The following is a 27,580-nucleotide window of genomic DNA, read 5'->3' as shown; positions in this document are numbered from 1 at the left end:
GCCACAGAAGAAGATATGCATCGAAAAGTATAAGTAATGCGTTGATGTTTCCGGCACAGCAAAGGCAACGCCTCATTTCTTTCCACGCAGCTTCAGTTTCCGGGAGCACATCCTTGGTTCATCACTGCGACGCGGGGATATTTTGACACCCAGGGACAATGTGTGGTCAATCCAGAACACGTTGAGAGGGGGCAACAGGTACTGCGTCAATCTGGCAGGAGATGAGGTGATTTTTCAGCTGCGAAGAAGGTGTTGCATCGATCCAGCAGGTGTTGCACCAAATTTTGCAGGTGTTGCGTCTATTTTCTGATGCGCTGGAATTTATTTTCTTTAGTGAAGTCTTTGATAGCCGTGAGACCTCAGAACAGGAGGCAAGTTCAATCCAAGCACCCTGGAGAGCACTTGAGGAGGAAGGCAGAGCCCTTCCGGCAGTGTAAGGGGTCAGCAGGCAGCAGGGCAGCAAACAGGCCAGCAGTCGTTCCAGCAAAGCAGTCCAGATGAGTCCTTTGGGCAGCAGGGCATTCCTTTCCACAGAGTCTAGTTGTAGGTCCAGAAGTGTCTAATTTGGTGGGGTCACAAACCCAGTATATATACCCAAAAGTGCCTTTGAAGTGGAGGAAACTTCAAAGAGTGGTTTTAAAATGCAAAGTTTCCCTTTCAATGAAGCTCTGTCTGCCAGGAGCTCTGTTGGGGGTTATCAGTCCTTTGTGCGAGGGCAGGCCACTGGCCTTTGAAGTATAAGTGAGAGTCCCTCCACCCTTCAGATCCATCAGTATGCAGATGAATGCAGATGCAGCTGAGTGCCCTGTGTTTAGGGCTGTCTGGGTGGAATACACAAGGGGAGCTGTCAACCAGCATAGACCAGAAGTTGATTGGAGACAGGCTGTTAAGCACAGAGAGCATTAAGAGCAGAGAAATCCCTACTTACTAAAAGTGTCATTTCTGAAATAGTAATGTAGAATCGAACTTCATCGGTAAGTAGGATTTCTAGCTACAAATCCAACCATATCAAACATGACAAGTCTGTTCCTCTCAGATCCGAAATTATCACCTAAAAGCATAGAAGGGAATTGCTAATGCTGGCCTATGAGAGGAGCAGGCTCCACAGTAGTGAAAAATTACTTTGGGGTTTTTCACTACCAGGACATGTAAAACCTGTAAGTACATGTCCTGCCTTTTACTTACATGGCACCCTGCCCTATGGGTTACCTAGGGCCTACCTTAGGGGTGACTTATATGTAAGAAAAAGGGGATTTAAGGCTTGGGAAGTAGTTTTAAATGCCATGTCTATGTGGCAGTGAAGCTGCACACACAGGCCTGTCAATGGCAGACCTGAGACATGGTTATGAGGCTACTTATGTGGGTGGCACAATCAGTGCTGCACGCCCACTAGTGGCATTCAATGTACAGGCTCTGGGCACACCCAGTGCACTTTACTAGGGACTTATAAGTAAATCAAATATGGCAATTGGGTATGCTCCATTGTTATCATGTTTATGGGATAAAGCACAAGCACCTTAGCACTAGTCAGCAGTGGTAAAGTGTGCAGAGTCCTACAACCAGCAAAAGTGAGTTCAGAAAATGGAAGGAGGCAGGCAAAAAGTTGGGGGAAGACCACCCTAAGCCTGTCAGGTGTAACAAATGGTTTGTGATTTCAGTTGCAATCACAAACCTTCAATGCATTTTCTTGAAACTCACAAATTGGAGTGGGACGCTTGTTGGAAATTTGTCCTTTATGTAGGGTCACACTGGATTACTTTGCCTTTTTTGCTGAACCCTATATTTGCTGGATGTAGCACTTTGCACTTTAGCCCTGCTAATCAGCAGTAACATGTGTGTGCTCCTCCTTTCAAAATTTTTGCATTGGTATCCACCTTATTCATCCATTTAACTTACCTCCAGGTCTCTAGTATATAGTACCAATGTGTACCCAAGACCTGTAAGTTAAATTTCACAAATATACTGCATCACCCATTGTGCTATCCACTACAGTGACAATGTAAACATGCCTGCTGGCCTTTTGACAGGCCTAAATCTTCGTTTTAAATATCCATGTCACCACTATAGGTGTTATTGCCCATAAGGCAGGGTAGGTGGTATTTAAAAGTAGTGTTAGAAATGGGGTCTTTGGTTGACAGTCAGGTTACCCCCTGTTTAAGCAAGGACCCCCACTCAAGACAGGGTAAAAGAGAATCACCCTCAGCTAACCCCTGGCAGAGCAGTAGGCTTAACTTCAGAGTGCTAGGTGTAAAGTATTTGTACCAACACACACAGTAACTTAATGCAAACACTACAAAATGACACAACACCAGTTTAGAAAAATAGGAAATATTTATCTAAACAAAACAAGACCAAATCCGACATACACAAGTCAAGTTATTAATTTTTAAAGATTAAACTCAAAAATAGCACTTAGAAACACAAAATGCTTCGATGAGGTGTTAACACGGCGTCGTGACGGAGTCGTTCCCAACAAGCTGACACCAGCGGCGCCGGACACGGAGTCGCGTAGACCCCCAAGTACAGTACCTTTGGTGAAGAGTGAAAACAAGCTGATGCGCAAAGGTGGGGATCGTGGCATCTGTGCGAAGCGTTGAATCCGTGCTCTTCGCGCGATGTCGGTCATGACGTGGTGCGGCGACTTCCACGGAGTTGCAGACTTCAGCGGGTCTGCAGCGGCGTTGGGCCTGCGAAGGTCATCGTGTTCCAACGAAGATCACGGAGTCAGTTGCAGGCGGAGTCACCGGATTCAGCAGCGGCGTCGGTCCGAGGTTGTCCGAAGTCGATTTCCTTGGATTTCCACCAGCTTTCCTTTCAAGGGCCCAGGGACTGTATAGGGCACCACTTGTCAGAGCAGGAGTCTCTCCAGAAACTCCAGGTGCTGGCAAAGAGAAGTCTTTGCTGTCCCTGAGACTTCAAACAACAGGAGGTAAGCTCTAAATTAAGCCCTTGGAGATTTCTTCACAAGATGGAAGGCACACAAAGTCCAGGCTTTGCCCTCTTACTCTGACAGAAGCAGCAACTGCAGGATAGCTCCACAAAGCACAGTCACAGGCAGGGCAGCACTTCTCCTCAGCTCTTCAGCTCTTCTCCAGGCAGAGGCTCCTCTTGTTTCCAGAAGTGTTCTAAAGTCTGTGGTTTTGGGTGCCCTTCTTATACCCAATTTCTCCTTTGAAGTAGGCCTACTTCAAAGTAAAGTCTCTTTTGAATGTGAAATCCTGCCTTTCCCAGGCCAGGCCCCAGACACTCACCAGGGGGTCGGAGACCGCATTGTGTGAGGACAGGCACAGCCCTTTTACGTGTGAGTGACCACTCCGCCCCTCCCTCCTAGCACAGATGGCTCATCAGGAAATGCAGACTACACCCCAGCCCCCTTTGTGTCACTGTCTAGTGTGAGGTGCAACCAGACCAACTGTCAAACTGACCCAGACAGGGAATCCACAAACAGGCAGAGTCACAGAAATAGTATAAGCAAGAAAATGCTCACTTCCTAAAAGTGGCGTTTTCAAACACACAATCTTAAAATCAGCTTTACTAAAAGATGTATTTTTAAATTGTGAGCTCAGAGACCCCAAACTCCACATGTCCATCCACTCCCAAAGGGAATCTACACTTTAACCAGATTTAAAGGTAGCCACCATGTTAACCTATGAGAGGGACAGGCCTTGCAACAGTGAAAAACTAATTTAGCAATATTTCACTGTCAGGACATATAAAACACATTACTATGGCCCTCATTCTGACCTTGGCGGGCGGCGGAGGCCGCCCGCCAAAGTCCCGCCGTCAGGTTACCGTTCCGCGGTCGAAAGACCGCGGCGGTAATTCTGACTTTCCCGCTGGGCTGGCGGGCGGTCTCCTTCAGACCGCCAGCCAGCCCAGCGGGAAAGAGGCTTCCACGATGAAGCCGGCTCGGAATCGAGCCGGCGGAGTGGAAGCTGTGCGACGGGTGCAGTTGCACCCGTCGCGTATTTCACTGTCTGCGCAGCAGACAGTGAAATACATGTAGGGGCCCTCTTACGGGGGCCCCTGCAATGCCCATGCCAGTGGCATGGGCACTGCAGGGGCCCCCAGGGGCCCCGCGACCCCCCCTACCGCCATCCGGATCTCGCCGGTCCGACCGCCGGGATCTGGATGGCGGTAGGGGGGGTCAGAATCCCCGCGGCGGTGCAGCAAGCTGCGCCGCCGCGGAGGATTCAATGGGGCCGCGGTACACTGGCGGGACCCCGCCAGTGGTGCCGGTCCGACCGCGGCTTTACCGCCGCGGTCGGAATCCCCATTGAAGCACCGCCGGCTTGTCGGCGGTGCTCCCGCGGTCCTCCGCCCTGGCGGTCAAAGACCGCCAGGGTCAGAATGAGGGCCTATATGTCCTACCTTAACCATAGACCTCACCCTGACCTTGGGGCTACCTAGGGCCTACCTTAGGGGTGCCTTACATGTAAGAAAAGGGAAGGTTTAGGCCTGGCAAGTGGGTACACTTGCCAAGTCGAATTTACAGTTAAAACTGCACACACAGACACTGCAGTGGCAGGTCTGAGACATGATCACAGAGCTACTTATGTGGGTGGCACAACCAGTGCTGCAGGCCCACTAGTAGCATTTGATTTACAAGCCCTGGCACCTCTAGTGCACTTTACTAGAGACTTACTCGTAAATCAAATATGTCAATCATGGATAAACCAATCACATACAATTTACACAGAGAGCATATGCACTTTAGCACTGGTTAGCAGTGGTAAAGTGCTCAGAGTTCAAAAACCAACAGCAACAGGTCAGAAAAAAAGGAGGCAGGAGGCAAAAAGACTGGGGGTGACCCTGCATAAGCAAAAAAGCGAAACAAGTAGGACATGAGAAATGTTAATGTTAAACATGTCCTTACAGTGACAGTCACCTCAAAGCTATTTTCACTGTAGCAGGGTTGTGTGTTCCATGGGAAACGGTCAGGATGTAATATTAATTACTAATACTGTATCTCTGGAATGGTACTAGCATGAACAATATTTAAACTATTTTTTTTAAAGTTATTAACAATCCAATTCAATGGTGAAGTTAGAATTTTTCTAGATGTTACGGGAAAATTAACTTTTATAAAGTTCACTTTGCCCTGCTTGAAGACCCTAGAAGCTAAATCTGCATTTTGCGCTCACTTCTGCCAGACAGTAATTAGCATTTTAATGGGTGTAAATGAGGTGTGAACTTGCTCTCAAGACAGGGACAAAAGGTCTTGAGTATGGGGAGGAGCTGTTCTGTTCTTGACAAGATGGCCTGTGGGTTGGGCTCAAGAACTTGATTAATATCAAAGAGGCCTACCCTGTCACACTGTCAAAGGCAGATGTAGCTAGCGCACAGGTCTGCACCTTCTGTTTGCCCACAGCCAAATCAGTCCTCATCACAGTGGACCCCTTGTTGGCATAATAGTGTCAGATCTGCTGGAGTGTCAAGACCTGCTTGAGAAGTCTGCTGGGCTTCCACATATCACATTTGTGGTACCCCTCAAATTACGTAAATAAGATGGCAAAAAGTGTGTATCCAATATCTGTTTACTGATTACCTTTTTTTACCAAACTCCTGTTTCCGAGTTTGTTGTGGGTATAAGGACTGTCTAAAACTGGATTTTATTGTTTGATATGGGAGGACACGAGGATTACCATAGCACACTCCCCACACACACCCACACATACATGCATCCCTCAGATCCCCAGTTTAGTGTGGCTGAAGACCTTGACCACCTTGAAAATGCCCAAAGTGTGTAGGGATAGCCCCAGGAGTATTTACTGTATTTATTAGGGCGTACTAGGGGTCATTCTCACCTACTAACTTGTGCCAGACATAAATGTGGCATCTCCAGGCACCCATTTCAGAACACTCCTGGTCCTGTGGAAGATTAGAAGCTGTCTGAAACCTGATAAGAGTGTATAGGATTAGACTTGCTCTCCCTCTGGCTTTCTATTAAAGCTACAGGTCTACAACAAGCTCCAGGAAGTGTTTTCCTGCAATAGTCCATCTGGCCAGTGTCAACTGGACCTGGACTGGACCCACTTGTTGACTGCTGCCTGCAATTCTGTGAACATTTAAGTGCCACCCCTGAGGTCCTGGGGTGCTATAGGGGTGTACCCCTATGGTGGATGGGAATTTACAGGACTAAAGTCAGAAGGTAAAATAAGTGACCAGGAGAAACCTGATTAGTGTATCCGACCCATGCAGTGATAGTTGCATTGTGCCTAGGTCCTGTTCTACCGCAACCATTAACTACCATTGGCACTTTGTGATTCTTGGTGCTATTTCTACTCAAAACTTAAAAAAATGCATATTGCTGATTCACCTTTTTTGGTATGTTAGCCATTTTGGTGTCATTTTGTTTATTAAACTTTACTCTATTTCTGTAATTCATTTGGGGATTGTTTACGGTTTTGCATTTTGACTTTATTACTTTTTTAGTACTGTATAAATACTGTACACATTACTTCTAAGTTAAGGCTATCTGTTCTGTGCCATAACTAGCAAGGAGTTGAGCTGGGGTTTATTTAATGGTATTTGTAGTTCACCCTGATAAGGACTATTACTATTACTTGAGGTGGGCACGTACCACTCTCTACTAATAACCCAATATCTTGCAACGCCTTTACATGAATCCTTCAATTTACAATTTAAAATGGGTCATAAAAAAGGTTGTAGGTTCGGTACAGGGGTGGGGGGTGGGGGTGGTAAACCTTCCTAACAAAAGCATTATCTGATTGGGAGCAGAGGCTCCTAGTCACAAAGACAGTGTTGGATTTCACTTGTCATTAGCAGCGCTGGAGTATTTCGACCAAACTCTCATCCTCCTCCCACACACACACAGCAGGACAGGAGACACAAAGGAAACAGTTATTGCATGTTAGCCCTGATGTTCCAAATATGAAGCTATTCACCTTAATCTTCATTTTGGGTCTGATTCACAGAAAAAGTGTGACTTTGCACCTGTGATTTCTTACCTCACATTGATAGAGATTAACTCATTTTTGGAATTCACAAATGTTTTCAAGGTTATGTTGGAAAATCTGCAACAGCCAAGATTTTGTGAATTATTTCTGCACATGCTAACATATACACATATTTTTACATTAACACGTATCAGAAGAAGTGCAAAATACAAGAATTAACTTGTTTTCTCCACAGGGAAAATATTTTTCGCTGTGAAAAACCTTCCATAAATCCTCACCAATTGTGAGGGTGATCCCTTGCCAATTCCACTATGGAAAGATTTTTAATCTTGCCATTGACAGGAGTCAATCTTCAACATGTTTCGGGGAGGGAAGGAAGTCGGAGAGGAGTTTCTTGAATATCGCCAAACATACAAGTTTGCGGGTGTTTTTACACTTGCAGGATATATAAGCCATTTAAACCGAGTACTGCATATTCACCGTCCCCACAAGACTCCTGGTTATGGAATACTAACTCAAAATATTGTGTGATTAAAACCATACATGTTTGCAGAACTAACTGTTCTAACTTAAAGAGCTCCTGTGCACTCTGAAAAAAGGTTATTTACATGGGTTAGTTTGACTTATGTGCAAAAACAATGTTGAGTTTGGGAAGGGACAAATGTTGGGCTGGCACTAGCTGTGAGATGGCAGGCCCCAACAACATATTCCTGCCAGGTCATTTAAAAATCACCCGTCAGCCCAACTTTCTACGCTGTGGCCAAAGTTCAAGGGTAAGTTTCACAAAATATATAATTTTGCAGAAATTACTCTTTATGTATTGGAATAGTACACATTATACTTGCCCATTTTTAGGTTGAGCGTTAGCGTTCGGCCTGCTGTATACTAAAGTATACAATGGAGTGAGTTCCATCATTTTGATTTGTTAGTTGCAGTGTCCTTCAAAAATCCTTGCTTGCTAGTGGTCAGTTCTGCCTCTTTGTCCTGCCTTTTTTCACTTTAGGAGCAGCACAAAGTACTGTCTAATTACGCTATGTCCTGTTTATCTCTTCTGTAAGGGACTTTTTTTTGGCATTTGCTTGTTTCACCTCAACAGTGTGGGTGCTTGTTCAGTCCCTCCTCCCTACCAGCTCCCTCTGTAAACATAAACCACAGCTGAGGGGGGCTTTTCCAGGGCCAGCTCACCCTCGCTCTCTTCCTTTTGTTATTTTCAGTCTGTCTGGCAATAAAAGTCCAGTCAGTAATTTACAACCCTATGAGCTCTAACTCGAGCAAACACAAGACTATTGCATTCCAAATGCTTGTTCTATCTTGCATAACATCTGATCATCTCAGGTAGGGTTTCCACAAGATACTGAGCCCTAGCTTTGCGGGCTTCGTTGTAACGTATGCTCCATGGAGTCGAACAGTGATAAATGCCGCTGATTAGAAGCGCTTGTTGCGCGCACATGCACTTGTGAAGTTATCACAGTCAAGTGCAATAATAGCTTTACACTCCAGGGCTTCAGAAGGCTTCAAGTATTCTTAGCGATCAAACAACAAACTGTATCCAAGAAATGCGGTTCCACGAAACATCAGATAACTATGTCGAACTGCGCGCTACGGTCTGTGCCAACACAAAACTGGCACTGCTTTGAAATACCTCTGTTCCTTCCATAACGCCACTCAGACTCAAAATGGAGGGAACAAATACGCTTGCTGCTCAGGTAAAATAAAAAAATAACGCCACAGATTGCACCAGTGGCATGGAGCGTTTGCACTGACATTTCAGGATAGCACAGACTGCAAGGGTGCAATGTGGTGCTGTTATCTGCATTTAACAAGCGCAAATACAATTGAACCAATTAGCTAAAATAATATGCCGCACAAGTCGGTCCAAATGTTTGTGCATATTTCACTTTCGTGAAAACGTATGTATGCTGGAGGCCGATAAAAATCTGGGCCCCCTACCATATGAAAAAGGGGAACCTAGGCTCTCCTTGCGCTCTGTCTGCTGTCAGATCTTGTGACAGTGATTCACTACCCACGGTGAGTGGGGTGGCAGTGCAGCCTATATGACGCAAACGAGGCTATCTTGTTTGGTGACGTGTGTGACGCAAAGCATTTCGACTGTTTACGTACCATGAGAAAGAGCCACAACAGGAGCAGGAAATTGTGCAGCACAGTGCAAGAGGCGCAAAATCCTGAGTAAACCTAGGCCCATGTGCGTGTGGAAATATGCTCCAGTTCCATCTATGTAACTCAAAACCTCAGTGCAATATTTCACCAGTCTAGGCTTTGTAATATGACATTTTAAAAAATTCACCAACTGGCAGACGCTGATCTACTTCTAGAACTTTGAAGGTTTTGAACTATTTATTTCACAAGTACAAATATGATGCAAAATATTTTTCACACAGTGTTGTTAAACTTTTGGTGCCAGCCAACAAGTTTGCTAATATAAGTGATACAGCTCACGATGAGGTTTTACACATTATGTGTATAAGAACGGATAAATCACAGAAAAAAGTTAATATTAGCACAATTGAAAGGGATATGTGGTGTACGCAGGCAGATATGGTGAGCATGTGTGCGCTGTCCTTGCCATGGTTCAGACAGCACACTACGTGCCTAGAAGCCTATACCGAATCAGAGATATTCAGAGCGTTTTAATGCCCTGGGGATGGGAAAGCTTCTTAGAAGTAGAATTTCCATTGTCTCCATGTCTTTAGCAACTGCATTGAGTCCTTCTAAGGTATTTGTCTGTGAAGCAGTCGTGAAAAAGTGCCAGGTGATATTTTTATTATTCAAAATAGAACATCCTAGGAACGACCTGATAGTTTATGGTAAGAAGTTATAACCCTGCTCTTATGAGGTGCACAAAGTGCCCTATGTCACATGACACTGTAATTCAGGACCAGTTTTCAAATAGATTAGAAACAAAAGACGTTCTTTTACGTGCTGTATAAAGAAAGATGTTTATGTAGCAACCCAATGCAACCGTGGATGTTGTAGTCTTGGCTGGCTCCGCAAAATGTTCCATTACCCAATCACAAATTACAATAAGTTGTCTAAAACCAAAGGACAGGAATGGAAACACCGTGGCACCCTATTCTATCGAGTACCGCGTTAATCTGACTGCCTTATAGTAGCATAGTTGAATTAACCTGTTGCCTCATTTCAGCACTTACGCCATTGGTTCCCTAGTAAAAAAGAAATCCACTGTACTTCAAATCCCCTGCTCAGACCTCTCAACCTTGTCTTCAGGTGTCTGAAAGTAGATCTCCCTCCGGCGGTGAGGAGCGATCTCATGGGAGGTCATGGAATGAGGGCAACAATTCTTTAGTGCATGAGAAAGGTTTGCATGCTTGTGCCCCACCTGAAGGGCCCAGGAAGCATATGGCATGCTGGTGGAATGAAAAAGATCCCACTGCCCTTGACATACTCCAAATGACTGTGGCGGAGTGATCTGCACAATTCTTGGTATTTTGAGTTGCGATGCCAAGGACTGAATGGGACTGCAGCAGTATGCTCCCGTACACTAGTTAAGACACCAAGGGCCATATGTACCAACGAATTTTCCCATAGACACAGAATGGGTAAAACCCTTTGCTACATCTGGCCCCAAGTGAGCACGGTGAAGGGTAGTGGGCACAGTTAGGTAAGTGCCAATCTAGTCATTGTTACAGGTTCAATGCAGCATGCATAAAGTCAAGTTAATTGTATAATATTTGAAATTATGTTATTTTGTTATCAGCATTTGCATATCACCTTCTACCGTTAATGTTGCAACTAAGGGCTTTCTTAATCTGGGCACTACTTGTATGTGCAGGAACCACACGTAGGAAAACATTACAATCAGTGGTTTAAGGTTGCAGAGGGGCACCACATCTAGATCCCTAGACGGTGGGTGGCTCTATCAGAAAGACCTGAATAACGTCCTCTTCTGATAGAACCATAAAGTCCATCCTAACATTTTCTAGAGGCAAACGCCACAGTCTGGGAGCACAGTCGCAAAAGGTGTGGTTTGCAGTTTTGTCTTTTTAGGTCGAGCATTGCAGCGCGCAAGTGCTGCTTTTCCGACCTGTTGGTAAGTATCTGGGCTTTTAACAACGGCCACCTCACGCCCATCACTACCACTCGTTTGTGGGCTTGCCCTTCAAAAAATCCTTTGATGACATTGGTAAATGGTTTACCTTTGTCCCTCCATGGGAAGGTTTTGTTACCGCCTTGTCCATCGCCCCTGTTACATGGCTAATTGCACCTTTGCCAATTAGTTTAACTGCAAGCAAACTTTTTTTCCTTTTGTGTCCCTCTTCACGCTGATGCTCATGGCGGCTGTGGCACTGTGAATCGGCTCCCTTATGTGAAACTGTTTAACTTTTAATTTTCCATTTATGTGGCAAGAAAAGTCCAGTTAGGAATCCACAACACTAATAGCTCTAACTTGAGCAGTTGCGAGACATGTTGCATTGCAAATGCTTGTTAGCTCATGGTTTCATTTTGCACTTGGATTTCAAGCAAACCAAGATCACTCTTTTTAACAGATCTGGTTTTGTTTGAAATATTATGGCGAATCGGTTGTGCTTGCTAAAAAGCCAGTTTGTGCTGTGATCTTGTCAAGTCTCTAGTGTGAAATGCCTTTTGACAAACACTGCCATCATGCGATCTCCCATGCTAAAGTACAGTAAATCAGGACCTTGCCTGTGTATGCCCCAGTGGGTTTAGGGGAATATGCTCACTTTCACCCATTTCTACTGACCAAGCTCCCTCCCCCCCCCCCCGTTCATAATAATTTGGAATTCTGTCTCATGCCGTGATTTTGGTAACTTGAGCGTTTACAGTCGCGTAGGCTGTGAGTTTGTGAATCGCAGACTTGGTAACCACTAAAATGTTTCATACATCCTCCCTGTAGCGCTAAAACATTGACTGGAAACAGGAAAAATATCTTATTCATGCAGAAGGGGGTAAGGGGCATTAAATTAAATGAGAAAATGCGTTTATCAATATTCAATTTGCAGTTATTACGCTGTGTTTTCTTTCCAGGCAAACGCCAAACTGTTGACGACCATAACAGCAGAACTCGAAGAATTGGATGAGTTTCTGAAAGAGAGTAAATATGCCTTCCCTGACTTTGCTAGGCAATACTGGGCTCATCTTACAATCAACCAGCTCCTGGCAGAGAGGTAAGCTGGAAATAGCTGCATTGTGAAAGCCAGGCCAATCAATCGTGCCTGGGCTGAATGTTGGCTTAATCATGAAAGGGGTGTGTCTGCCGTTCAAAATTAGGGATGTGTGCTAATCCTTTCTTCATCCATGGTAAAAGCAACATTGAAAATACAACATTAGAGGCTCTTCGTATTGTGCATTTGGCTTGCACTTTGCCATAGCTCAGTAGATGAAGCATCTGCTGTTGAGATCTGTGTTCAGCCTGCAGTCAGAGCTTTCTATGCCTGTAATAAAACAAACAGCAATAAGCAAGGTGGTAGTAACAGATGTGGGGCGGTACCGCAATATGCATTTCAGAATCGCAAATAGGAAGGGGTGTTCCCTTCCTATTTGCGATTCTGAGTGGTATGCAATACCATTTGCGACCGCATATGCGGTCGCAAATGGTGTCGCAGTTACCATCCACTTTAAGTGGATGGTAACCCACTCGCAAATTGGAAGAGGTCCCCATGGGGTTTGCGAGTTGCAAATTGTGAGTCGCATGGACTCGCAATTTGCAACTCGCAAATTTTTGTTTTTGCTACATCTGGCCCGTGATGTTTTCATAGCGCTGCGATATTCCACAATGCACAACAGCAAGCCCTACATACCAAAATATTGAAATATCATGCATGGCTCTAACAGAGACCCTCTATCGTTTATTTCAGTTTCTGAAAATGATAACTCACTGCTGTGACACAGCAACAGTTGATAAAAAACGTTTATAATTGTATATGTTATTAGAGCTTTGTAGTCAGGTAGACTGAAGTTCTCTAACAATATTTCTTGAACGGATAATAATTATAATCAGAAACAACCTTTAGCTTTGCACACAAATCTATACATTTATAATGTTTTTTTTTTAAATATCTTTTGGAAATGAAACTATCAACAGCATTATTTAAATCTGAAATAAGATAAATATAAGTGTTTATACAGAAATGTGAACTCTTTTGAAAAAGAATGGCTTGTCCTGCCTTCTTTACTCCACGTTTTATGCCCAAAGACCCCAGGCAGTATATTTTTAAGGAAAGTCTTAAAACTATCTTATTTTATGTAAATGTAGTGATTTATACATTCAGGGAGTGGCCCTGCAGACATGATAAACCTAAGAGAAATGAAAGACCGTATTAGGTAGTTCCATTTAGTGACACATGTAACCTTTTAATTACTTCAGAAGGACAGACAATAACATTGTCAGGTTAGATGAAAAAGATATGTAGGGGAAGATGTATCCAAACACATTGGGTTAGTGCCTCTGGCTGATGGTGGCCATGCAGGTCCATTAAAATTCAAGGCTCCGATTTACTATTATGTGGCGCAACGCAGCAAGGCAACTTGCTGCACTGCATCAAATGGAGAGAGCAGGAATGTGCCATATTTACTAATAGATGGCACATTCCTACTCATCCTCTGCATTGACGCACACAGTGCAGCCTTGCACCGATGCAGACATCCTTGCTCCATGTTGCAAGTGTGCCTGCATTACAAGCAGGATTGTTTTTGTACAGGAAGGGTTACCTTCCTGCATAAAGAGAATCCTCAAAGGCAAATTCCTCTTTCTATGTGTGCTACAGAATGCATCACGAATGGAAAGAGGAAATGATGACGAGAAATAAAGATATTTCTCCTTATTATGCCTCTGTTGGGAAGGCGTACCATTCTGACACATCCCACGTGTAGAACAGTGGTAGGATGTGCGAATGGACGGAGGATAAATGATCCTCCACACGTAACAAGTCCAAGCTAGTCATAGTAGTCCAAGTGATTATGAATGAATATACAAAACTTTGAGGAAAACACTAGATTGTGGTAAACACTACAAGACTGTTCTCATAAATAACTAATTGAGTGGAAGATATTGCCCTTGTGTTTTTCTCAAGCAGAAGCAGAGAGGTGACACAGGCAGTAATTAAATCCCTACCGTAACAATGTGAAATGCTGCAATTGAATAGGCATATACACATATAGTTAGTTCCTCCACAGATTACTGAATTTAAATCTTTATAACCTCCTTGTGCTTTACAGACTTTTCAAAATTTGCAACCTAAAACAAAACACAAATGGCGGGAAAAAACTCCTCAGAGGTGTAACTTCACACGGAAAAACTCATCAAAATGTCTCCTAAAATTAAATATGGATGCAGGCGGTAAACGTTACATACAACAGAACCTGCACAAAATGTGATGTTTGCCAACTTCATCCACCATTATAGACCAAGTCGTGAGATCATTTATTTCTATGAACCAGCTGAAGCTGGAGAAAACAGGATTTCCATGAGATTTGAAGACCAGAGAACACACAGCACAGTGACCCTGAAGCAGAGCTTTCAAGTCCTTGAACGTCTTAGGAGTGAGACCTAAAAAGCATATTTGATGACCAGAACCGGGACAGTCGGTAGTTGGCAAGCAGCAGCGGCAGCAGAGAGAGAGACGTGTGGTGCGGTGTGGGCTCCTCTGGAATTCCTCATAGCTTTCTGGCTTGTGGGGGCGTGAGGGGGACGTAGTTGCCGCTGCTTCTGCCACTGCTCCTGCTTCGCTGTCATTTTTGCTGCGGTTTAATAGCCTCAGCAACTCCAGCCAGCAACAAACCTCCTGTATATTGGCACACCAGCACACTGGTAAGAAGAAGTGCCTAGCGCATAGCGCTTCCCTAACCTGCATACCTCCAAGCAGTACGCCATTTTCCGCTTAGCGCTGCGGCCCGGAGACAGTTCTTTGAGCCGGCACCGCTGCCTCTGCTGCCAAACTGTGTTGCACAGAGTGCTGCTGGCTCCTGTGCCTGCATCCGTGCTCCCATACCTGGGACCTGTCCCCTGCCTCCTGGCACATTCTGTGCCTTGTTGTGGACGGGGCGGATGCCGGGCTTTCGCTGACGCGCTTATGCCCAGGGAAGTGTAAGGACAGGGTTGGCGTGGAACAAGGGGCGCAGCAAACTGTAAGCAGTAACAGCAGCAGGAGGGGGCGTGGTAGCGCCAGTGCCGTGAGAAGGACACCGTGGACACCGCGGAAAAGCAGTTGAGAGGGAGTGCTAGTCGCCACTAAAGCACCATTAAAGCAGGAGTACCACGAGAAAGTCGTTGCAGGGTTGGAGTTTTTTGGTGGCGAGGAAGTCCATTCGTAAAGGATAAGAAGAGAAGGAATCCATTCTGAGCCCCGTTTTCATACATAAGGAAACTCCTGAATATTGTGTATTGTGGTGCATTTGGAAAACGTGGACAGCTGTAGCTGCTCAGTGGGTCCTAGCCTGCAGTTCGAGAGGAGCTCAGGCTACCTTGACTCCAACTTGGGGGCCCTGGTAACTCTGGGGGAGAAAAAATAGAGCCGTAGTGCTGGTAGTTAGCTCCTGGTGGTGGTGCGGAAGCGGCTGGTACTAGACCAATGCGGTTTGCTACCCCCCGGCGCTCAATTAAGAATTAAAAGAGCTAAAAGAACCCCTACAGTGTAGCTCGTGGGGTGTGGAGTACTGTGATCTATCGTGGAATATTACCCAGTGTCTAGAATAGTACTAGTATACAGTATACAATACACAGCACGCAGTATGCTGGGGAGCAAAGCTCGAGCACATGGCATACTGTAAAAAAGGGACCAAAGACAGGTCTTAAATCAAAGGAGCCTTTGGGGGTGCTTCAGCTTTCAGAAGTATTACAAGGGAATTATGAAGAAGGTGAAGGAGGAAATATACCTCAGTTGTTGGATCAGAAGGATACCCAGAGAGACCATGAAGACAGCGGTGAAAAACCCTCAGAGACCTCACTGGGAGTATCAATCAGAGAATTTGTTGGGAAATATTTTAAAAAGACCCATTATATATCACAGGCATCATAGGGAAATAATATCTTTGATCCTAATCAGAGTGAAATTGCTCGACCCAGAAGGAATGACTTTCAGATCTCAGACTCATTGCAGCTAGAGGATTTATTCCTAGAGGAGGGGCTAGAGGAGGCAAATGGGCGTAAGGTTTCATTGAAACCTAGTCAGTCTTCATCCCCATGCCTTCCACCGCAAGCCAGGGGTGGTATAAGATTAGAAGAGGGACTCCCATCCTGCCTTGGCTCTGAGAGAATGGAAGAGCGGGAGGGTCTTGTAGGAGGCTTGGAGGGACTTGGAAGAGAGGAAAGCAAAATAAGAACACTTATGCCGTCTTCCCCCTTGGGCAGACAGTCTGTATTTGCATTAGATACCACTGCCGTACCTGCTGAGTCACTACTAGATGTAATGTTCCTAATGCAAAAGACCCTGCAAGCAATTTTAGAAGTGCTGACAGCAAATAATAGTTTGGGTAAAGTACATAATAATCAATTGCAAGGGATAACAAATGAGCTGAAATGTATTAATAGTAGTATGCCAGCATTAGTACGACCTGTATTGGAAAAAAAGGTATCAAGGAATAGACACCCTTGATCCCCCTGAACAAAATAAAGGAGGGGAAACAACTATAATACAGTCATTAAATCAACAGTCAGAATATGTTTCCAAACATCCAATGCTGGTGATGAAGAGGAATTGCAGATGGGGGAGAAAGGGATATGGTTTGCATAGTCTCCACAATAAACCCCAATATAGGAAGCGAAGTAAACAGGGCAACATTGGAAGCAAGACATCTGTAGGGAGAGAGGGAAAGATAGTGCAGGCAGTTCAGGCTAACACTTTAAGGACTGACTGTGGCCAAGAGTGGGAAGTATTAGCCCTAGAGCAAGGAGCCACATCACAAAAAATACCTAGTATGCCCCACAGAGAACTTAGTCAGCGAGGAAAAAGAAAGAAGGGTAGTCAAGGGGTAGAAGTGGAAATGGAAGAATTAAAAGAAAGAGTGGAAAGTAGTGGTTTAGAGGGAGAGAACAAAGAGATCAGTAAGAAGGAGGGGGTGCAGAGATTTAGATAATCCAATTTGCCCTGTGAAGAGCAGGGTCTCGTTTTCACCTAAAGGCCCTGAGAATAAGAGGGAGCAGGAAAGTGCTTGTGGAAGGAAATGTAGGTCGATGTATTTGGAGCCTTGGGGAAGAGAGATCGGGAGGAAACGGTGAAGGAAGTTAAAACCCTTGAATCGTACCCGCCTTTTAGAAGTTATCGCCTTGTGCCCAAGCCTATGTGAGATTGAGTCAGAGGATATAAAGCAAATAGGATTTATATTAAGCCCGGAGGGGGAAGAGGTGACAAAAGCACTCTTCTACTCTGATTGCATTAGACGATTGGTACTGCAAGCAGAGGCGGAGCTAATAAATGAGGGTGTAAGATTAGTGCAGCAAAGTGAGTTAGAGGGTGAGACACAAGATAGGAGAGCCCTCATGTGTCATGCAGGTCTGTTCCCAAATCAAGTGCAGTGTAATTTGTTAAATAATAAAAATTGCAGAAGGTGCGTGGATGGAAACAATGGCAGTTTAAGTGGAGGAATCGTTTTGAGCCCCTTGTATAACCCTGTGATAAGTATACTAGGGGAGAATTGAGTGATGTGGACTAGGAATTAAGCCCTGCACACAGCCATTTGATCTTATCCTGGAAATCTGGGAGGTTATACTAAACACTTAAAACAATATTTTTTTAAAGGAGAGTTTGAAAAGTATGATATAATGTGCTTCCAAGAAACTTGGCTGTGCGACAAACCTGAACTAGTAGATGGTTTTATGAAGCTTTTTAGGGGAGCAACACAGCAAGGGGTAGGACGTCCATCAGGGGGCCTGATAACCCTAGCCTCAACTAGAATAGAAAATAAGTTCACAGAAATAAAAAACAAATGTCGCTGGTTATTAGCAGGCCAGGTAAATCTTTATAATGTAATTGGAGGTGCTAAACAGCTTATGATAATCAATGTCTATATACAACCGGGAAACATGTATGACTTTGATATCCAGCGGGGTCTGTCTGAGGAAGATTTGGAACTACTATGCATTGGTAAAGCAGGTTACTTGACTCTAATGCTGGGAGATTTTAATCATAAACTTGATCCTGATAGCAGTGATAAATTGTACAAGGAGCTATTGGTAGCTGCACAAATCCCTAACAGCTTTTTTCCAAATGTAGAATGTTCTGCTCGGGATTTGTCCTTAGTAAGAACCTTAGGATCCTTAGGTATGTTTTGTCTAAATGGACGTATGAAGATGGATCATCCGGCAAAACAGACTTTTCGCATTGGCAATCAGGTATGCCTTATTGATTATGCTTTTGTAAACACCTGTTTTTTTAAAGAAGTGCTGGACTTCCAAGTCGAGAATATAGAGGGCAGTGATCACTGGCCACTTCGCTTAATAACACAATTAGCTGATAAAACTCAAAAAGAAAGAGAAAGGGCATTGATAGTGCTTGTTGAGTACCCTCGTAGGATTATGACTCGGCTTCCAGAAAGTAGTCTAGAAGCACTCAACGAATTGCTAGTAAACTATCCAAACCTTAGTATGGAAGAAGATCCAAAAGATCTGTTTAAAGGCTATAGTAGGAGTATTGCGTTAATGGTTGACTGCTTAAAAACCAAATTAAAAATACCGGAAGAGGGAAAGATGAAGGGAGAACCATATCAGATGAATACTAGCAAAATATGGTTTAATTGGGAATGTAGGCGTAAAAAGCAAAAGATATGAAGATTAGAAAGGGAATGTAAGATAAGACCCTCCGTCGATACAGAAGAAAAGCTCCATCAGGCAAAACAAAGTTACAAAACAATTATGAGACAGAGGAAACGGGAATATGTTAAAAACAATTGGGATACAACGATTGAGGTGATAAGAAGACAGAATATAAGGGGCTTTTGGCAGCTGGTAAGGGAGGGGGAAAAGTCAGGAACGATGTGGTGTTTGGTAGGAGAGGAGGACTGGCATAAATATTTGTCTACCATATACAAAGGTATCAATGATGAGGAAGGTGATAGGGTTATTAGGAGGCTTGGTGTGAATACGAGATTAGCTTTTGTCCCACAAAAAATAAAATAAACCATTGCAGCTTTGAAACTAACTAAAGCAGCAGGTCCAGACAATCTACCAGCAATAATAATAAAGAAGAACATGGTGGACAAAAAATGTTCACACCACGTTTTGTAAAATGTTTGATTATACCCGTTTTTCAGAGAATTGGAAGGGTGCCATAATAATACCGATTCATAAAAAGGAGGATCCAACACAACCCAAAAATTACCAGCTGATAAGCCTTTTAGCCGTTGGTGAAAAGGTATTTACGAAGATATTGCTGGGGTTAATTAAAGAATGGGCAGAGGATAATGCTTTGATTCCAGTAGAACAAGGTGGATTTAAAGAAGGGTACTTGACAGTTGACCACTGCTTCAGTCTGTGGGCACTAGCAAAAAAATCAATTGAAATGCGAGGAAGCCTGTATAATTGTTTAGTTGATTTTCGTGCCTCATTTGATTTGGTAGATAGGAAATTATTATGGGCTATGCTAAAACAGTTTGGGATTGATTTAGATGTATTATTTCTCCTTCATGGTCTGCATTCACAAAATTGGGCCCAAATAATTTTAGACACGAGTGGTTCACTTTCAAAAAGGATCCCCATACAGAATGGTCTTCGCTAAGGCTGTGTGTTGGCCCCAATAGTATTCTCACTATCTCTGTCAGACCTCCCAGGGCTGTTGCAGGAGGTTAAAGGCCTAAGCCCCAAAATAGATGGCGTGCATGTTTCCTGCTTATTATATGCTGATGATCTAGTGATAATGGATATGACAGAGTTAGGGCTACAAAGGAAACTGGAGGTGTTCTACTCCTATTGTCAAAGGAAAAAAATGGTAGTAAATATGGATAAAACAAAAATAATGTCTGTAGGGAAAGAAAAAAGTGTATTCACCTACCGCCTAGGAGGAGAAAAAATAGAGAAGGTAAAAAAATATAAATATTTAGGTATGTGGTTTGACGCAAAATTGAGATGGAAAGATCATATTGAAGCCCTAAAAAATAAAGCATTATCATTAGTTTGGGGATTAAAACAATTCAGTAGTAAATATGGGGGTCCTTCCCTCCAGCCGGTTATTTCTGCTTTTAATGCCATGGTACATCCCCAGTTTCAATATGGGGTGGAAGTTTTAACATTTTCTGGGAAACTAAATTGGGAGACAGAAGAAAGCATTTGCGTAAAGCGTATGCTCTCATTGCCCCCGTCAAGTATGCTACAAGTTATAAGAGTAGAATGTCAACTGACGGCATGGACTTGCCAGGGTCTACAAGCTGCACTGGAGTTTTGGCTGAGTATAAGAGATGAATGAATTTGTAAAATCGCAAGATTGTGCAAAAAAGAAATAACAAGAAGTGAGTTACATTGGGCGTTACAAATGAGAGGGCGGTTAGAAAAGATCTGCGTCCTCTTAGGCTTACCAGTGGTGTGGTGCACAAATCTCAAAACAAAATCTACGAATAATGGCGAAGGAAAGGGCAAGAGAAGTAAATCTGAAGTATTTAGAGAGCAAAATTTAAACTCAGGCTATGGTAGGCGGATGGAGGAATCTGGAAAACGTTCTCTATATAGAGGCACTACCCAACCCAAGATTAAGGGACTTAGGGCCTCATTCCGACCCTGGCGGTCCTTGACCACCAGGGCCGGGGTCGGCGGGAGCACTGCCAACAGGCTGGCGGTGCTCCTAAGGGCATTCTGACCGCGGCGGTTTGGCCGCGGTCAGACACGGAAAACCGGCGGTCTCCCGCCGGTTTTCCGCTGCCCTGAGGAATCCCCCATGGGGGCGCAGCTTGCTGCGCCGCCATGGGGGATTCCGACCCCATCACCGCCATCCTGTTCCTGGCGGTTTTGACCGCCAGGAACAGGATGGCGGTGAGGGGTGTTGTGGGGCCCCTGGGGGCCCCAGCAGTGCCCATGCCAATGGCATGGGTACTGCAGGGGCCCCCGTAAGAGGGCCCCACTGAGAATTTCAGTGTCTGCATAGCAGACACTGAAATTCGCGACGGGTGCTACTGCACCCGTCGCACACTTCCCACTCCGCCGGCTCCATTCGGAGCCGGCTTCCTCGTGGGAAGGGGTTTCCCGCTGGGCTGGCGGGCGGCCTTCTGGCGGTCGCCCGCCAGCCCAGCGGGAAACACAGAATAACCGCGGCGGTCTTCTGACCGCGCAGCGGTATTTTGGCGGCTCCCGCCGGCACTGCGGTTACCGCGGCCGGCGGGAGTCGGAATGACCCCCTTAGTGTTACAGTTCCAAATCGGGTTGAATCCAGGCTATAGGGATCCTAAAGTAAAAGCATTTCTTAAGGATACCCAGGGCCTATGCACATGTGGCTTACAACAGAAATATAGTATGCAACACCTACTTTTGGACTGTTATTGTTTTTTAGAAGTGCGTAAGAAATTTTTAAAACCAAGTTTTAAAGAATATAATATTATTAACCAGGATCAAGCGGTGAGGCTACTTATAGACATGAGATTTTTTAATGTAACCTATGCGCTGGGCCTATTTTTAAATGGTTCAAGAGGGGTTTTAACCGGACTTATAGGGTCTGGCATAATGTAGGAAGCTAAGGGGATTAGAGAGTTTTAACCTCAAAATTGATTATAGAACTGGAGTTTTATTAGAATTGTATGTAGAATAATTTGGTTAGCACATTGCACTTTATGATATTGTAAGGACCTGTTAGAATTATATGCGGAATAACTTGGTTGGCATGGTGCGTCTGGAAGATTAAGTCGGGAAATGAAATTGGTTTAAGAGTGGAATAACTTAATGAATTATGTAAGTAGAGCGGGTTAACAAGAATTAGATTGAATCAAGAATTTGGTATGTGAATGTATTATGTAATAGGAAACCCTTTTTCAAGATGAGTTTGTACACTCTACTGTTTTTATACTTTTAAGGTTTATTCCAAATAAAAGGAATTTATGACTATGTATGACTATGACCAAGTCTGGAAATTTTGTCTACCACGAATTCTAATCCTAACTATCCTTCCCTTTTTGTTGTAAGGCAAAAAGTAAACTGAAGTACCTTCTTTGGAACAAAGACTACTTTAGGTCAGTTAAATTAAGAAAAATAATTTCATGAGGAAGAGTGGAATGGATAGTATTCTGACCCCCTTCCTGGGTGCTGTAGATACAAACAGAAGTGGCTGTTATGGTGGGTGTGTAGTTATAGTTAACTTTCACTTTGCCTTGGAAACCCTTTTCTACGTGGAAAAAGCTGACAAACATTTCTTTAAAACAAACCATAGCTCACTCTTTCTTGATATTGAAACTTTTGTGCAAACTAGTCAATGAAGGCTACAGACATCGCATAGGGAGGTGAACCCTTCAGCATGACTAAATCATTTCAGTTCCTGTGGGTTTTTTGATAAACAACTGAAGAAATTTGAATGGAATGTTATTACATTTGGCATGTACAAAAAGTCAAATGTTGTCTTCTTGGCTTTTCAAAGAGGTGTAACATAATTCAGACATTCAGCAGTAATATTATAGTAAAAAAGTATCAGGGTAGGAAACAACCTCAAGTCTAAGAATGTCTGCAGACTTCTTATTCTGAGGAAGGCCCAGTTTCACTTGCAGGTAATCTTAATTATTCATTGCCCCTCAACCAAAGCTTCCCCATCCCAGCCATTACTAGTATGAGGCAGAGTCCCAAATTAAACAATTGGAAGAAAGACAAATTTTAGCCCTTCTTCCCAAGTCTTCGCTCTGCTTCCTTAAACACTACCCCGCCAAGTATATATGTTACTAAAGCAGAGAATAAGCATCCCGCCTTTGAATGTCCTTCAAGGTAAGGGCATCAGGGAGGGAAGTGGGCAGGGATGAGGAAGCCTGGGACATGGAGTATAGATTACTGGTACGCAAGGTTCAGCCTAATTATTTCTTCTAAGGTGTAGCAATAGAATATTTCTGTGTATATTTGTCTTGCTTGTGTGCACAACTGAATGATGAGATACGCAATTAGGTAAGTCGACCAGCTACCACTTAAAGTTGGATAACAAGCGATGGCAATGACAATAGGTCTGGCTTATAAATGAAGGCCAACTCCTTAGTCAATGATGAGATTAGGTAATGAAGAAGTTATTGTATATGCATTCTGTAACTCATCCTTGCTCTCATTCATCCATTCATCAGTGACTCATTGTGGCACTCACACACTTACACAACCACAATAAAACACATACATACACTCAGCCACATATGCATGGTAAACTAAAAGAATAAAAGCAGAAAAACAACACATGCTGTAACTTAACAATAATGGACATCTGCCTGCAATAACACAATTTATAGAAAGCAGTCTTGCAATGGTATCATACAATGGGCCTCACTTACAAAAACTGATGCATCGCTGTGTTGTGGCAACGATGTGTCAAAAAGTGTGTGCTGCATCAGAAAAAGTTAAGGACACCATGGATGTGTCATATTTACAATACTTCGCTCCAGTGCATAGGGTCCCAGGATGCATCAGAAATACTCACATATCCAAGGAAAGGATACTGCAATGCATACACTCAAAAAGCGATGCTATGCTGAAGTTGGTGTCAGAACTGACACAACTTCAATAATGCATCAAATATTGAAGTGATGTGTCAGTTCAGATTGATGCATGGAGCTTAATGTTTGAGGACCAATGTAAAAGACTGTAAAATGGTGGAATATCACCTTCTACCTTTTACATTGGTCCTGTATGTAAGGGGTAATGCATGCAGTATAGGTAGGTGTCACATTACAGTGGGCATAGTCTACTTATGTGTATGTACAGAGCTAACTATGTGTGACGTGCCATAGTGAGTGACAGTATAATGTGAGTGAATACAAGTATAGGTTGGAATGGGAAGAGGCAATACATGTATTACCTACCTTATGTGTGTACTTGCCTGTTGTTCTTTGGAGTACGCAGGCCTGGACCTGAAGACCCCCTTCCTCCATGGAAAACTGACAATCCTGGCCTATCCCTTACAAGTTGTACACAGCATCACATAGCCTTGCTGCGGTGGATGATGATATCCTCAGTGCCATGGTCCCAGCTAGGTCAAGGGGTCCTAGACATCTTTCAGGGTGTAAAGTGACTTCAAATGGCCAGAGTCCCATTTTGAAGCAACTGCGTCAGTCCTTATGCCTCGGCTTTGGTCATGTAGGAATTCTGATGCATAGCAGGCTATGCGTGATGCATCTGACAGATGCATCAAACGAGGAAAATGTTGTAAATACCACTGTGTCAGTTCTAAGTGACTTTTTGTGAAGGAACGCCCTCTCTGCGTACATTAAATTTAACCTGACACGGCTGGATCCCATACAGGTTTTTTTTTGATGAAGGGCCAGGAAAAGTGACGCATTTGACCAAATGTGTCATGTTGTAAATATGGAGTTAGTACAGCACCGTCGTTGCATTAAAAACAATGGTGCAACGGCTGTGCAAGCTCCTTGTAAATAAGCCCCATAGTGTGTTGCTATTTTATAGTTCTAGCAGGTTGCCACTTTTAGAACTAATGTGCTGTCCATCCTGCAGTGGTAAAAGCAATGATACCCTATTAACATTATCATTCCATTATGGTCTGCTCAATCAGATGCAGCAGCTGTGCAGGTTGTGGTACACTGCAAATGAAACAAGTTGCAAGCCAGCAGCCAGTTAACACTGTCTGTAGACCTGTAGCATACTTCCAAAATGAAAATAAAAAGAGAAGACAAGAAATAAACAAGCATTGGTAATGCCAATCGGTCTCGGCAATCTGAGAGCTATAAGCGTTGGCAATGTTAATGCATTTGTGTATATCAATAAGAACAACCCCAGAGACGTACATAAATACATTTACATTGATAATGCAGGTAGCTCTAGGATTGCCGAGACCTATGGGCTTTGCTAATGCTTGTTTAAAGCGCTACTCATAGTTCACTCACAGTTGTTTGATCTGTATACTACACGTTATTTGCAGCAGACACATAAACCCTCTGTACTACTTTCTAATGAGTAAAAACTGCCAGCAGACAAAATTCGGATATCTCACCAGCAGTAACATTAGACACCAAAGTTATCTTGACGTTTTTATTGTTGCCTGAAAACAGCTGGATGCAGAAGTAAGTTCAGTCTTTCTAAATGCAGAAGTTATTTTTAAACATAGCGACCGCACAAAAGTCAGTGCAGGCACTGCCGTAAAGCCAACCCTGCCCCCTCAGGAGCTCTCATGCCAGGTACCCTTCACATTGGCTGCCCCCCCGCCCCCCCCTCCCCCACCACCACGGAGGTCAGTAAAGTTAATTTCACATTCCAGCAGTTCTAAGCACAGTCGTTATACTTCTATGGCACAAGCCCATTAGAGGGTGATACTATACTTTTAATGTGACAACTGGCACTTTTTTTAGCACGGTTGATATGCTTTAAACGTCCGTCCATCCATACGTCAAATAGTGGCATATTGACAATGTTGGTGAAACATTGCATGAGCATCAATGCAATTTATTTTTTCCTTCTGCAGTCATTGCTTATTCTGTGTTTGTACTTGTAAAGTATGGACAGTTACCAAGATAAAAATAATAATGTAAAAATATATGAAAATAGTTTATTTTGCTTTTTCCATACCTAAGAAATATCAAAACAATTATACAGGAGAACCTGGATGGGCGTACACACTCTGAGAAAAAAGTATAATAATATTACCACCAAACGTATAAAGTTACATATTATTTAAACTGTGGTTACATCCTGTGTTAGACTACATGCACACAAACACATGCACACAGACATTTTGAGTTTGCACATGCGCATACACACTCAGACACACACACTTTCTCTCTCTCATACGTCCCATCATTTAGCTTTTAAATATTTTTGTTAGTCTGAAATGTGCAATGGCTGCCGAAGGCCACAGGGTGTCACCATCTAGTTAATAGTCTCCGGCGTTTCTCGGTAACTTTTTTTTATTCACAGTAGCCTGTGTGAACAAGCAATAAGATGGAAACCTTGTAGAATCAGTGAGCTAAGCGGGAGGGATGTTAACATTTTAACTCTATGTTTCTATCAATTAGAATTAGTTTAGAAAGTGGAATTAAATATGTTTGAGAAGCCAGCAAAGTAAAAATGTTCTTTCGTGAATTATTCACACCCCGTGACTTTGCAGGACAACCGCAGGTTTGAGAATAAGTTACATTATATTAACCCGGCGCTTGTTGGGCGGCATGCGCTCGGTGGTAAAAATAAGCATGTCAAAGAACGAGTGTGCTCATCGTGCCGCAGCAATAAAGGAAATTTAATGCACACCTGAAATTGGTGCCTCTAGGAGCTTGACTGTTAAATAACTCAGTTGTATTCATTAGTTTTGAAATAAAGAGCCGAGTGGGCTATGTCCGAGTTCATTTTGGAGGCCTATATGCTTCCATGGCGGCACTTAGCCCATTGACTTATCTCGCAGGATTCATGCCGAAACATTTCCCACTTCAGCTTTCTGTTAAGAGAGAGATCTTCGCACTACTATACTTAGCTGGTGTGAAGAGAGATGTTTCTTTTACAGCAACCTCATTCACCTCACTGCTGTGAAATATAATGCACCCCCAGATACATTATGTAACATTGGGTCCCAAGCTGTTTTTAAGTGCCTTCAGTTGTGTTTGTGTAAGAGAGGGGAGTCGATTTGCCCAGGATCACACCGTTTGGTTCTGTGGTGCCACTCACTGTAGGGAGCCGCTGCTCAGCCCAAGCCCTATATAGAACTGTGAGGCAGCTACCTTAGGTGAAATATTGGCGGCACTTGCCAAAATGTGCAAGGTGGAGTTAGCATTTTGCGTGACACAGTTTAAGTACAGGTCAAATGTTTAGCCACTATCAAACCACCTGGGGACACGGAGCACTGAGGGGCTGGTGACGTTGTGCAAGTGGTGTTGGGCCTCCAGGGTGATCATTTTGAAAATTGGTGACTTTATTAAAGTCTGCAGAGCCATTTTGTTTGTCAAGCGGGGAAGGTAATGTAACAAGAGCGTGACACCCGACAAGTCTGGAAGGGGGAGCAAAGGTGTCCAAAATTGGGTCACGAGGGAGGGGAGACAGGGCAGATTTTGTGAAATCCCAGTGAGGTGAGCTTACATACAGGGAAACTGAGTTGAAATTATTTACATAGTGAAATGCTATTTTGAAAATCTAAGGAATATAAATCTTGCTCATACGTCACATAGTGTCCACTTCCTAACATTTTACTCCTAAAATTATGGAGCTGCTTATGAAAGGGTTGTTAATATTCAATAGATACTGAGGGGCATAGTTATACTCTGTTTGCGCTGAATTTGCGTCAAAAGTTTTGACGCAAATTCGGCGCAAACCAAACACAAGATTTATATTTTGACGCCCGACCCCGCAAGCGTAAAAATTCAGCAGTGTGCGTCATTTTCTGGGTGCGTGAAACCACCTTGCGTTAATGACATGCAAGGTGGGCTTTCCCTCCAAAAAATGACTTTAAGGCATGTGCACCTTATATATACTCCTGCGTCATTTTGACGCTCAAGAGGGGGCGGGCCTTAAAAAATGTCGCACAGCCTGATTTGCGCTGTATTTTAACGCCTGGGTGAGGGCAGGCATTAAGGGA

General features: G+C 43.7%; 1 protein-coding gene across 1 annotated transcript in view; it reads left to right on the top strand.

Moving 5' to 3' along the window:
• ITIH2 (inter-alpha-trypsin inhibitor heavy chain 2) overlaps positions 1-27,580 on the top strand; it is a 286,914-nt gene that overhangs the window by 102,251 nt on the left and 157,083 nt on the right. The window contains exon 14 of the mRNA XM_069229266.1: positions 11,946-12,085. Coding sequence (XP_069085367.1) covers positions 11,946-12,085 — 140 coding nt within the window. The remainder of the gene's footprint in view (positions 1-11,945; positions 12,086-27,580) is intronic.

The sequence above is a fragment of the Pleurodeles waltl genome, chromosome 4_1, assembly GCF_031143425.1.
Source record: "Pleurodeles waltl isolate 20211129_DDA chromosome 4_1, aPleWal1.hap1.20221129, whole genome shotgun sequence".
NCBI lineage: Eukaryota > Metazoa > Chordata > Amphibia > Caudata > Salamandridae > Pleurodeles > Pleurodeles waltl.
This window is presented reverse-complemented; position numbering and strand designations above follow the sequence as displayed.